Source organism: Peromyscus maniculatus, chromosome 7, assembly GCF_049852395.1.
Source record: "Peromyscus maniculatus bairdii isolate BWxNUB_F1_BW_parent chromosome 7, HU_Pman_BW_mat_3.1, whole genome shotgun sequence".
Lineage (NCBI taxonomy): Eukaryota > Metazoa > Chordata > Mammalia > Rodentia > Cricetidae > Peromyscus > Peromyscus maniculatus.
The window spans coordinates 84205672-84219940 of NC_134858.1; the positions used below are offsets into that span (position 1 = coordinate 84205672).

Here is a 14269-nt window from a genome sequence, read left to right on the forward strand (position 1 = left end):
CCGAAGGAACATTCCATCATGGACAGGAAGTCATGGTGGCCATAGTGGCTTGGTTAGTGGCAGTGGGAGCTTATAGCATGGTAGATCAAGCAGCTGAGCACTCACTCTGGAAACCAGAAGTAGATGCCATCTTCCGGGTCCAGCCCCAGCAACCCACTTCTGCCAGTGAAGCCGCAGCCCCAAAGGTTCCGGTCTCCCAAGACAGCACTTAGCACTACCACCGAAAGACCCAGTGTTCAAACACAAGAGCCCATGTAGGACATTTTGCATCCCAATGGTAGCAGGACCCTATGAATCTAAGTCTCTTGGGAGTACTTCAAAAATGTTAGTGCCTAGACCATGGCCTCAGAGGGTCTAAATCAAATCGACCCATGTGGGGGCTTTCCCGTGTGACTATAATTTGTGTTCATGTGTTAGAACTGGTTATCTAGGAACATTTGAAAGGGAAGTCACTTGGCAGAAGTTTCCAAGTCCTCTCAAGGTAGAATTGGGTTGGGAACAGAGCTTACCCAGGCTTCGGTAGTGGGCACTTCCCATACTTCCTAGCGGCTGCATTTCTGTCTTAGGTGAACTCACCCCAGGATCATATCTTGACTTAGATTTTAGGGTCTTGACTCGGGATCAGTAACAGCTCCCTGGTTCATGTTTGTGATTGCGCTTCGGTTCTAGAGACGTGGCCCAAAGGTAGCTTAGATTCAGAGCCAGGACCAGAACTTAAGGCCTTCGAGTCCTAGTGTGTACATCTCTATCACACAGGTCTAACAAACATTATAGCAGCCAGCGACTGTGGACGCCTTCTGGGGAGTAGGTGTATGAGGTTGGTACTCATGTACCCTGATTTGACTGACAAGGAGGCTGAGAGAACGGCCGTCTGCCTCCCTACCCACAGCAAGCAGGTGGCAGGTCGGACATGAGTCCAGGCACTCCCCAGCCTGGGCTCACCCGCTCTTAATCACTCTGCTATTTTGGAGCTTGCTCTGAGAGTATAAGGTGTTAAGTAGCAGCTGCTGCCTGTTTCAGCGGCAGAGTCTGGTGGCAGCTGGCTTTGGCGCAGTCAGCTCTCACGCCTGGGTTTTTGCTCGACTAGGGACTAGGTCTGTGCCTTGCCTTCTCTTTCCCCAGTGAGTAATCTGGTTTGAGGATCCCTGTTACCTTCAAGGCTTCTCCCAGTGACTTTGCTTCTTAGATCCAGCCTTTCCTTCTCTTGTGGTCTGTACAACACTTTACGCCTTTCTTTTGGGAGTGTGTTCTCTTTACTTTTCCAGGCATTCTAACTGCAAATTTTACTCCTGTTTAAATCCTTGACCTTTCCTTGCCCTGTAAGTCTGGCTCGCCCCTTCCATTCTGCCTGTGAGTCCTCCGTCTATGCTTTCATACCACACCCCAACTTCTCAAACAAGGCCCACCAACAGGAAGGGATTAATCAGTTCCCTTCTACAGCAGCAGGTGCATTGGAAGCAAGCTGCTCTGTCATGTGAGATTGACAGGTCAGTGGGTCAAGGCAGTCCGAAGAACTTTTAAAATCTACCGTTTTGGGTAGTATGTATGGAACTGATTTGTGATGGATTCTGTAAGTTTCAAGTTCCACAGAACAGGCTTTTGAATACCTACAAGAAAACTTAGAAACATTACCTGGTTAATTGAAGCTTTCTTAAAATAAAAATCCTCTTAAGATAAAAAACCTTTCTTAAGATAAAAACACACACATTGTGTCATAAATTTCTCTAAACAGTAGAAACTAAGTAGGAAGTGAGAGATTGTGATTATTTTATAATAAATAAATGCATGTAAAAATAGGCTCAATTATGACTGGAGACTGGTTTTAGAATCATCTACAAGTGTTGAACAAGTGCTAGTTAAGTTGAACTCATTAAATATCATGAATTTAAGAAAGTATTCCTGATTAGTTTTTATTGAAAGGCTCTGCCTCCTTACCTACCCAAACCAGGAAAATAATAGCCAGTAACTACGAGTCTTTCTCCTGCTTCCCACCCCTAGTGATCATATCATTGCTTTTCTAAATAGTAAACTAAAATCAACGAACACTCTTTGAGCAGCTGATGGTACTAGGTGAGTGAGGGCGGACTGTCATTCTGACTACTGATACACAGATGCAGTTCTGGTGGCAAGCTAGAATGCCATTTGGCATTCCTTCATACCATAGCCCAAAGCTCAGCCATCCACACAGGCCTAATGGCAACTGTTTGCTCCTCGTCGTTTCACACAAGCTCATGAAAAAAAAAAAAAAATCACACCCCACAACCCGGCTTCTCTTGTAGTCATTAGCTGGAAAGGCTCTCATCCTCCGAAATCTATTTTGGAGTTCGGATTGCTCCACTCCCCTGCAAGTGGTGCAGCAACAGCTGCTGTTTAGTGAACGTTCCTGCTGACAGCTCCAGCTGATGAATACCCACCAAGTTTCCCCACTCGTGTGCGTGCTCCCTGTGTGGCTCCTGGAGGACATGTTCTGTGGACTTGCTTGATTTTGCCTTCTTCACCACAGCCTTTTTTTTTTTCTTTCTCCCTTGCATCACTTCCTCCAGATTTTAACAATGCTGTAATGTGCATCAGCATTCCCAGCTTCCAGGGAATAAAGTCCCAGTGCACACATGTGTTCCTGGTGATGTACTGTGATGGACTCTTACCAAGGCGAGCACGTGGAACTCTGAGCTCAGGCAGAAGACAGGACAGGGGTGGGGAGCAGCCAGACGAAAGTGGCTTGTGGTTTCTCAGAAAGTGAAGAATTTTGTTCATTTGAGAAACAAATTAGACGAAAGACAGAGCTCTTGTTTCCCACATAGTGTTAATGAAAGACTAGGATCCTACAACTGGATGCCTAGCTGGATTACATTATCATTTCAATTTCTGTTTCTAGACATTTTCACAGGAGTTGGATTTCTCTATATGGAGGGCTGTCTCTATTACTGCGTGAGATTTAAAAGGATTTGGGTTATGTGGAAGCGAGTGACTAGAGGGAGGTCTCCTCCATCAGCTCATGTTGAAGAACAATGGCCTGGGGTCCAGTCAGACTCCTATGGCCAGAAAGGAGGCTAGACCGATGCTGAACTGGGAGCCTGATGGATAGAACACAGGATCCAAATGGCATGGGACCGGACGACAAGCAGTGGTCTCGTGTGGCAGCTGGCCTATGTGGGTCTGACATGTGCTTCTGGCTGGAGCACAGCTGCGTTCTTGCACCATGTGGGAAAGCCGATCAGAAGGAGCAGGAAGGAGGTTTGGGAGGTGGGATTCAGGAACAATGGAGCTGCCGAGGAGAGGCAATTCTGGGAACTGTGAAGTGCCACAACCTGAATACAATGACAAAGTGATACCAAGTCCAAGTACAGAACTGGAGGTCTCTGTGGCTCTTGCTTCCCATTCAGTAGGCATCACCCACTCCTTACGTAATATTTGGTAAGGCTCGTGCATGGTAGGCACTGTCTTCGTTACTTTCTCGTTGCTGTAACAAAATACTCTGACCATGGTAACTTAAGGGTCAAAGGGTTTGTTTTGGCTTATTTTTTAGGAGATAAAGTTCACCATGGCAGGAAAGATAGGGCACCAGATAGTAAAGGCATGATGGCAGGACGGGGAGCCTGGCTGTTTACTCACATCTACATCTAGGAAGCGGAGGATAGATGGGAGGTGAGGCTAGAGGTCTGCCCCCGGGACTGCTTCAGTGAGGATCCACCACCTAAATGTTCTACAGCCTTCCCAAATGGCACTACCAGCTAACAACCGCGTGCTCACACACGTAAGCCCAAGGGAGCATTTCATATTCAGGGCACGACAGGAACCAAGGTTGAGATGCTGTGTGAGTACTGCACTGTCTGTACTCTTTCTCAGGGGTCCGGGAGAAAACACAACTGCGTGTCACCCGTAAGCACTTGGTGTTGGAGGATCCCAGAAGCGGGATCACTTCCAAGTCTGGGCATGTCAAGTGATGTATGTGGTAAATGGATTCTTGCCGTGGTAAAGCAGGAACTGATGAAGCCGGAAGGGAAATAGAGCCGGGTGGGCAAGAACACAGGGTACACGGCAGAAATGAACATGGTTGACAGGCGCCGATACCAGAGTCATTGGGACGAGTCCACCCAGCTTGATGAATGGGGAGCTGGGAAGTTACACCCTTTCCCCTACACGATCGTTTTAATGTCTTAAAAGTATCCTGAAGCGAATCCACTATACACACACATTGAGTCGCACTTTAGACTCTAGTGAGCTTAATGAGCCCAGAAAATATGCATTTGTGGACTGGAAAATTCCTGATCCATAGCACTCACACTGCTGGTATTCTTGCAGAAGGGTGAGCACTCTCACTGTGTTTGAGAAGGGGTGATGAAGGCATCCTACAAAAGTGTTTGCTTTTGGCCTTTTACAAGTTTGTGCACTTTAACAAAATACTTGCATATATCGAATCCTCCAAGTGCCTGGCTGTGTGGAGGCTGTAAACCCCAGCACCAGCTGAGAAAGTTTTGAAGTACAAGTTGGAAAGTGTTGCCTTACCACATATTAAAATCAAACTCAAGGAGCTGGAGAGAGGGCTCAGGGAGAAAGCTTCCTGCTCTCGCAGAGGAGTCTGGTCCAGTTTCCAGCACCCTCTTCTTTGGGTGGCTTATAACTGGGCCTGTAACCCCAGTTCCAGGGGATATACACCCTTTTCTGGCCTCTGTGAGCCCCTGCATGCAGGTATACACAGGGATATACACATAAATAAATCCTATAATAAATCTTTTAAAAAAGTGAGACCACACAAGTTAAAACACTTTCATAGTGGTGCTAAAATCAGTTTACAACAGATGAGGGGACTAAAGAAAAACTCAGACCCAGAACCAGGGCTGTGAGTTGGCCCACCCCAACATCCACCCATCTACGATCTGCTGAAGCACGTGAAAGGGTGAGACCTGCAGATCCAAAGCTACGGGATCTCTACAGCACAGAGCAACAACAGGACATCTAAGAGGAGCTTCAGTGAGAGCCCAGTATCCAGGGTATAGCAGAAGCCAGAGGCCTTGAACCAGACCAATGACTCATAGAAATGAACTAAAGATGTATAGACTAAAGGGTATACTGTGTGACTCATTATGATACTTTCCCCCTTTTTTTCTGTCTTTCTCTTTTTGTTTGTTTTTGCTTTTCTTTTAAATTTCTTTTTCTTTTTTTTGGCTTGGGGGGGTGTGGTTTGCAAGGAAAGAGGATGGATATGAAGGGACAGGGAGATGAATGGGATCAGGATACATGACGTGAAATCCACTAAGCATCAATAAAAGTTAAAAAAAAAGAAACACTTTCATATCAAAATCAGTTTGCATCGATCGGATGAGGAGACTAAGGAAAAACTTGTAGAAAGTAAAAATAAAAACAAAACAACCTCCCAAACCTTGCCATATAAAAAATTCAGTGTTGGAGAGCAGACCTATCATACCTACCGTGGTAATTGTCATTTAACCAACAGTGTGGAAAGACTCTGGAGAATGAAATGAAATTTCCATGTCACACTCAAATACATATTAAATAGACCGGAAATTTAAGTTAAAAAAGATAGAACAAGAATTTAAAATCCTCAAATATATACATAGAAGTAGATAGACTGTTTTTTTGGGAACCTTCCTAATCTAGATTTTAAAACAAACAAACAAACAGACAAACAGACAAGTGAAAAACACTCCAGGAAGCTGGGCCAGTGAGGCAGCTCAGTGGGCAAAGGAGCTTGCTGCCAAGCCTAATGAATGGAGTTGGACCCCGGGGTCCCCATGGCAGAAGAGAACCTGCTCCTGCAGGCTGTCCTCTGACCTCCAGTGCCCTCTGCAGCACACATGCACACCCCAGCACCATCTCCACATACGTAAGTGAAGATAAAACAGGAAGCTTGAAAACCCCAGTGAAACAAAACAGTCAGATAAATTTAACTCTGTTAAAAATGGAAGAAAACACTTAAACAGAAAAATAAAAGCAAACACCAAAAAATGCCAACAACAGAGTAAGACATGGATGCAGATGCCTGTAAACTCAACGCTTTGGGAGAGAGTGGCAGGAAGATCAGCAGTCTCAGCTACATCATGAGTTCAAGGCCAGCTTGGGCTACTTGCAACCCTGTCTCATCCAAAACAAATGAAACAAACAAAAAAAAAATGTCAACATCATTCGTGAGCCAAGTTAAAATTTAAATAGCAAAATTTGTGATTTAGTAATCAAGATCGATATCTTTAAAACAGGAAGTTCTTTTAAATAAATAAAGCAAAATCCATAATAAAGAAATGTATAAATGACATAAATAATTCTAACAAGCTGGTGGAAGACTGTTTAACCTTACTGGGAATTAAAACTCCAAGTTAAAAGAATGTGATATGATTTCAGCCAGCGTGTTAACAAAGGACTCGAAAACTCAGACATTGGTGCAGTAAGGGCAGTAGGAAATGGGCGCTGGATATTTCGGTGGGAAATGCAACGGGGATCGGCTTCCTGAAAGGCCGTTCAACAATATGTGACAAAATGCTTATAATCAGAAGAAAAATAAGCATATTTCCAATCTGAAAAAATAGGAGAGTCCACACACATGTGATGCTTCTGAGAGCACATTGTTTTCTTTTCCTCCTATTGTTCTCAAATCTTACGTCGACTCCTAAAAATTTGGCAGACCTAAAGACTTATTTTTTTTTTTAAAAAAGTCAGCGTGCTTCTAGCTCAGTTGTTTGGTGGATTTCCTAGGAAGGAGTTTGCTGGACTGGAGTTTTGAAGCAGGCCTCACAGCCCATTCTGTGTCATCACTGAAGTGGCAAGGACATCTTGGTGGCATCTTGTTTCCTGAGTAATGCCGCTGTCCAAACATAAACCGATTTACATTATACAGTGTCCTCTAGTGTAGATGTTCCCCATAAGGGGAGTCCCTTCCATAAGGGAGGTGCATGATTCCCAGATGCTTGACAGGCAGTGGACTGGTATGGGGCCAGGATGTGTATGGAATCTCCCTGGAGACCTGTGCGCTCACATTCGGCTTTCCCTGGGGTGGGGTGTGGGTGGGGATCCTGCTTTGAGAAAAGCCTCTCCTGCAGCTGGGCACTTTTGGAAGACAAGCTTGCCATTTGTGCCATCTTTCTTTGCTATTTGATTCTGGGGCTGAGGTGAGTCGTGGGGTGTGCTTGCCTTGTCTTTAAAAAATGTGCTTTTCCTATTCTGAGTGTAGTGATAAGATTATTTATACTTGTTTATACATTATGTGTGCACACCTGGTGTGTGTGTGTGTGTGTGTGTGTGTGTGTGTGTGTGTGTGTGTGTGTGTGTGCGTATGGAGGTTAGAGGACAACTTTGTAGAGTGGGTTCTCTCCTTCCCCGTTCAGGTGGATTCCAGGAATTGAACTCGGGGAGCCAGGCATGGACGGCAAGCACGCCTACTCCCTGAGCCATCTTGTCAGCCCCAGATCGTTTTACCTTTCTCCTACCCACACGTGAGGGCTGGGACCGAGTATCACATGTAATTCTGTTAACTGCAGTAGGAGTTGGAGCAGTTTGTTGCCACCATCTGTCTGCTGGTGGCTGCTAGACAAGATGCAGTTGAGCTTGCTAGGCACTGTTTTGCTTTCTCTGCTTTCAGACACTTAGTATCTCACACAATGTCACCTGAAAAATCTTAACTAGAAAGTTTCAGACGTGAACAGTTCATCAGTGTGAAACGTTCAGTACTATTCTGAGTGATGTGACCCTACTGTGCCCCCACAGCTTTGTCCTGCCTGGGATGTAGACCACCCAGGCTGTCCACACTTCTGGCCAGGTCGTCATCATCATCATCATCATCGCCAGTAGCCACCTCTGTTATAAGATCAGCTGTATGGTACATAGAGTTGTGTTCAAGGAACTGTTATTTTACTTAGTAATGCTTCCAAAGCACAGGAGTAGTAAAGGACAAAGATAAGTCAGGAAGTGCTTTCAAAAGGAGAGAGAGAGACATGAGAGAGGCGGAGAGGCAGGGAGACAGACAGAGAGAACAAGCTGATATGGCTTTACTATAATATATTGTTATACTTATTACATTTTGCTATTAACTCTCGTTGGTATCCAATTTACAAATTAAGCTGTATGGTAAGCATGCAAAGGGCAGACAGTGTCTGTAGGGTTTGTGTGGTATGATCAGCAGTTTCAAGTATCTACCACTGAGTTACAGCTGCCCCTTCCTTCTACAGCAGTTGCTCCAACTGAGCTAGCCATGCCTCCTTCAGTGATCTCCTTACTCTGTCCTTTCCCTGGAAGGAGTTTATCTACCACAGTCTCAAGCTGTGCTGTGTACCGTCTCCTGTTGTCTCCCTCGCAGAGTCACATTGTGATGTGTGGGAATTGTTTGGTTGAGGCTGAGTGTCCTGTGTCCTTGTACTCACTAGAGTAGCCGGAAATTCACTTGAATCCCTGGTCTCCCTCTGGTATGTGCCCTTAGGAATGTCACAGCCGGTTCTGTGTGCAAGCCTTGTTCCCTTTCTCCATGCGGGCTTCTCCTGTGGCCTCCTCTGTCGGGCTTCTAAAGCCACCTTCCATGAATTCCTATGCTTATACTTATTTCCTCTTTTCCAAGTCAACTTCCTATTGTTTCTTTTAAAGTCAATTTTGGAACGTCCTTTGCCATTAATATATATGAAAGCTGCACAAATCAGGATACATTTGTTGGTGTGTGGACAATTTTTTATAAGATTTGTTCTAATTTTTTTAATATGTGTGTGTGTGTGGGGGGGTAGGAGTATGTGTACATGAGTGCTGTTGCCTGCAGAGGCCAGAAGAGGCTGTTGGATTCCTTAGAACTGGAGTTACAAGCCACTGTGAGAGGCCATGTGGGTGCTGGGATTCAAAGAACAGCTATTGTTCTTAATAGCTGAGCCATCTCTTGAGCCACAGGGACAAATTTTTTATTCATAAACAAAGATGTTTCTAACAACCATTAACCTTCAAACTTCAAGATTTGCTATAAGTTTCTGGTTATAACAATCAATCCTAGTGATTCTTGGAGAGTATCGACCCTGGAAGAGGGACCTGCAGTTTTTTCTGGGTTCTCAAACAATAGAGTATGAAGAATAAGTTACCGGTCAATGTGGGAACCAAACCAGAAACCTGGGAACAGGAAGATGATCTTAGTTGACTTTCTTGGTTTTTAACATTCGTTTCTCCATTGTAGGATAGTATCTGCTATACTATGAAACAGTCAGCATGCTATATGTATAGTGGTCATAAAAGTTCTTAATTATACTAAGCAAAAGTCAAGGTCTTGGTTACACGAAGCCGTCACCTAAATTCTAGAAAATCCACGAATATGTTATATAGGAGGTTGCACTTGCCTAGCCTTACAAGGCCCTGGATTCATTCTCCAGCATAGCAAAGTAAATGTAAATAAACAGAAACAGGCAGATTAGAGCAACAGCTTACCTCTGAAAGGAGATTTACAAATGAGTGTTTAAAATATCGGCAGCTGGGGACAGAGCTTAGGTGTGGAGCAAACACTGCCTGGAAGAAAAGACCTGGTACCTAGGCGGGACCTATGAGTTACAGCGAAGTTTTAATTTATTTCTGAGTGCACTGATTATTCTTATAATACTAACAACAACAACAACAACAATAATTGAGCTAGTGTATAAAAGAGCAAGTTTCATGTTGACATTTATGTACATATATACCATTATACTTTGCTTATATATAATATAAAATATACCATTATCCTCCTCATTGCTCTCACCTGTCTCTCCTCCCTTCTCTTGCTGATCCCTGTCCTCTTCCCAAATATTTCTCCTTCTGCTTTCATGCTGTGTGTGTGTGTGTGTGTGTGTGTGTGTGTGTGTGTGTGTATGTGTGTGTGTGAAGTCTAGATTGTACATGTGAGAGAGAACATGCAATGTTTTGTCATTCTTTCTTCCCATTACCCTCTATTATCCCGCTTCTCCTCTTAAACCCCTTCCTCCCCTTCTCATTGTCTCCCCGACTCTACTTTAATGTCATATCCATTTAAATATTTGGATCTAGTTTCCACGTGGAACATTCACTATCAGTCTTCATGAGCCTGACCAATTACACTTAACGTGGTCTCCACTTCCATCTGTTTTTGTATAAATGACATAATTTCATCACTCTCTGTGGCTGAATAAAATGTACACACACACACACACACACACACACACACACACCAACACCAACACACATTCTCTTTATTTTTCTCTTGATGAGACCCTAGGCTGATTCTGTATCTCAGTTGTTATGAACAGTGCCTGAATAAATACTGATGTTCAAGTATTTCTGGGCTATGCTGACTTGCATTTCTTCAGATATACACCCAGGAGCAGTAAAGATGAATTCTAGGAAAGCTCTGCTTTTCATTTTCTGAACAACCTTCATAGGAATGTCAACAGTAGCTGCAACAGTGTAGATTCCAGTCAGCTGTGCATAAGACATCCTCTTTCCCCACATCCTGACCAGCATTTTTGCCATTAGTTTCCTTGATGACTGCCATTCTGACTGGGATGGGACAGATTCCCAGTGCGCTTTTACTATGCCTTTCTATGGCTGAGAATGTTGAAAACTTTTTCAAATATTTATTAGCCATTCCTTATTTTGAGATCTAACTTTTCAGTTTTGCTTATTTGCTGATGGAATGATTTTTTAATGTCTGGATTTTTTTGTAGATTCTAGATATATAACTTCCTATTAGATGTATGGTTGCAAGAATTCTCTCCCATTCTGGAGGCTGTCTCTTCGCTGTCGATATCTTTTTTTTTTTCTTTCTTTGCTTTGCAGAAGCCTTTGAATTTCATGAAGTTCTATTCGTTAACTGTTGGAATTATTTCTTAAGGTATTGAAGTTTTGTTTTCAGCTATGTCTATGTTTTTTAAGTGTTTTACCCCTGGCAGTTTCTGAGTTTCCAGTCTTTCATTAAGGCCTTTGATCTATTTAGAGTTGATTTGGGCCCAGGGTAAGAGGTACTAGTCTAGTTTCATCCTTTTATTTTCTCAGCATCATTTGCTGGAAGATCTGTCTTTTTCCCAGCGCACATTTTCAGCTGTAACTGTGTGATTTGCTTGTGGGTCTTCTATTCCATGGCAGCATCTGTGGTCTACTGGTGATTATTGACAGCATGAAGTTGTTGTGTCTGATGTAGGGCTACTTACCTCCTCCTTCACTGGCCCTGGGTTTGTTTGAGGTGGTAATAAACAGAGTATTGAATTCAACTGAAAACATTGACTGGATCATATTTATATGGCTGCAGCATTTTTGTTATAGAGAAAAAGTAGAGGCAAACATGTTTAATAAGAGGAAACAGCTAACTGAACAAAGGTGCAATTTGTAATTGCTTTTAGTAATCCATATCATTGTCATCTCCATAGACAAATTTGGCAAGAAATAAATATTTAATAAAACAATGTTAAATAAATAAGTAATCTATAGAAAACGTTCTTTAAATTTTCTAAAAAAGAATTACTATTATCATGTGTGTGTGATGGGTGTGAGTGCATGTGGAGGTCAATGAACCACTTTGAGGAGTCTGTTTTGTCCTTCCACGTTTATATGGATTCCAAGCATGGTTACTTTCACTAGAATGTTTTTATTTTATTTGTTTAAAAAAATTAGAAATCACAAATTCCTAGGAAAGTTGCAAGCATACTTCTTCCTGAATGCTAATATGGATAAGCTCATTGGTTCTTCAGGATGGATTACCCACAAACACTGGCATGCTTCTGTTTACTACACTTTAAATAAGCTTACTAACCTGACAGTTACCTCTCTGCTGTGGAAGCCTCACCTGCTCTAGTTTCTGAATCTTCTACATCAAGATGATGTATGTCATAATCTTGTGTTGAGCTGTGTCTCTTTAATAAATTAAAGTCTGAAACACTTCCTTAGTCCTTCACTGACATTTCTAAAGGTTACAGGTCACTTGTCTTGTAGAATGATCTTCATTTTGGGTCTTTTCTAGTGGTTCTTTGTGATTAGACTTAGGTTTTTTTTTTCATCTTTTGCAAAGCAGTTGTCTTTTTTTTAATGCCAAAATTTATTCTTTGATACTAGAAGTATAACTTTATTGGTACAAGAAGGCATGTACTTGGTTTAGATTTCTGTGAGACTCCATCCTTTATAATGTTAACACTTTTTTTAGACCTTGACTCAGCATGTTATTAGTCATAAACTGTGGTAGAAAGTCATGCTGCTGACTGTTATGATGTTGTCATTCAGGTCTTTATAATCTTAACACAACTGACTTTTGGGCTGCATGACTGTATGCTCTAGGCACCCTTATCAACAAGTTTTACCTCCATCCATTAGACATAAGTACACTCACACCCCAGTAGTGACAACCAACAATGTCTGTAGACATTGTCTGATAACCACAGTAAGATTAGCCATGGCTGAGAATTGCTGTATAGCTCACTTGATTCTATGGCTTGAACCCTGTTGGTCCTTAAGTTTTTTATGAAACAGAAAGAGAATAGTTGAGACAAACATTTTTCTACTTTGGTTCTATCCCTGTTTCCCTGTAAGTAGAACATTTACCACATTTACCAACAGCATCTTCAAATACTAAACACACCTAGTTCAGCTCTATTGCTCTCATTCTGGACAAGAAATTTGCCTAACTTAATTTTAGTGTCCATTTTCCAGCAAGTATCACCACAGGCAGAAAATTTTTTGGTGTTGTTAATCGTTCAAGTTTCTTAGAAAGCAAAACTGCTCAACAGACAGCGCCTACTTCCCTCTATAATAAATAAACTTTTCTAATTCCATTCTTCTGTTCATTCCTTTAAGAATAATTATTTGGTTTATACATTTTGGCAAGCAATTCTCCAGCCCTTACACTTGATATTATAACTTTTTGTACAGTTGCCTTTCACCTCGCTATTCTGTATCCCTATGGAGTTAGAAGGTTTTCCAAAAAGAGAAGTGTATGTGCCTCTTCTCTCTTCCCTACAAGCTAGAACTATGGCCATAGTGTTGAGTGAATGAATAGTCAATGAGCACGGGGTAGGGTTCAATTCAGCTGCTCGCGCTGGAAGTGAGAACTAAATAGTTTCCCATAGGACAGATTGCTACCGAGCTTGCCTCTGAGCTGGCAGGTGGGGGCACCTTGAGAGACACTTGTGGGACTAGCGGGAAAAACCAAGGAGGTTAGGGAGGCTCTGGGAGAGGTTCTGACATTCTGCCCTGCCCTGCTTTTTCAGAACCCCTACGATTCCTAGACTCTTAACTCAGAAAAGGAATGAAAGGTCTCTGAATCCTGTCTTGTGCTTCCTGAGATCTCCCCATTGTTACCATTTTCACATTTAGAGACTCTTGGAGCGATAGAATTTTTCTGGAAAACTTGTATGAAGGCAGGAAAAGCACCTAAGAATCCCTTCCTACACCTGTCACGTGATTTTTTTCTCTTAGAAAGTGGCTTTCAAGAGAGGCTGTTAATTTTTCATTCAATACAGAGTCATGAACTCAATTCTTCCCTTAAAATTTTGAGAAATTGTCTTTTTTATTTATTGGTTTTCCATTATTGATGAAGTTTCCTTTGCTCTTAAAATCTTGTGGGATATTTAGCAAATATTATTTATTCGACATATATTGTAAGGGTCTGCGGTGTTCTTGTATCCTAAGTAGACGCTTGGGATGATGCTAAAGCCATGATCCCTCCTCGTAGCTTATTTAGGACTCCAACAGCAGCACAGGACCTTCTTCAGTTTAAGGAGTCTGAGGGTAGCCAGACTTGACCAGACCCAGACCTGATTGCCTGAGAAAGTCTGTGCTCACAATGCCCCAGGCTTCCTTCAAGAATATAGAGACCTTAATTAAGAACACAGGAAAATGTTGAAAGAAGCAATGAGAAAAGAAAAGTGTGGCTAAAAGACTTTAAAAGTAGATAAGTGCTGTCTCTTTTGCTCTTTGTGGTCTCCAGATTTTTTTTTTTTAAGAAATGGAATTCGCTACATACTGTGTATTATGTCTCTGTGGCCAATAAACGTGCTGTGGATATAAGCTGACGCTTTCAGTGCCTTAAATATTTCTTCTTAAATAAATCTGTTCAGTCCATTAACCATAGCTAATGTTTTCTCACTGGTCTGAACATGTCATAGCTAATGACCAATGGGCAAAGAGAAAGAAAAATGAGTCTATTCATGAATTATTCTCTGTTCTCACTTTAGACAAGTTAATTTTCCTTAAATTATCAGGTTCTATCTTAACCAGAGGCTGTTTGTGGTTATCAAGAATAAACGTTTGTATGTTTGGCCTTCAGTCTTACATTTCACAGTGAATGCCAAATTCAATT

The 14269-nt window shown here is 42.3% G+C and overlaps 1 protein-coding gene across 5 annotated transcripts in view; it reads left to right on the forward strand.

Annotated features, from left to right (window-relative positions):
- Filip1 (filamin A interacting protein 1) overlaps positions 1-14269 on the forward strand; it is a 210396-nt gene that overhangs the window by 53569 nt on the left and 142558 nt on the right. The window contains exon 1 of one of the 5 annotated variants that reach the window (XM_076576781.1): positions 3846-3952. The exons of the other annotated variants lie outside the window; for them this stretch is intronic. Within the exon in view, the coding sequence (XP_076432896.1) occupies positions 3944-3952 (9 nt within the window). The 5' untranslated portion in view covers positions 3846-3943. Of the gene's footprint in view, positions 1-3845; positions 3953-14269 lie in introns of those variants that run through there. 5 annotated transcript variants of the gene reach the window in all.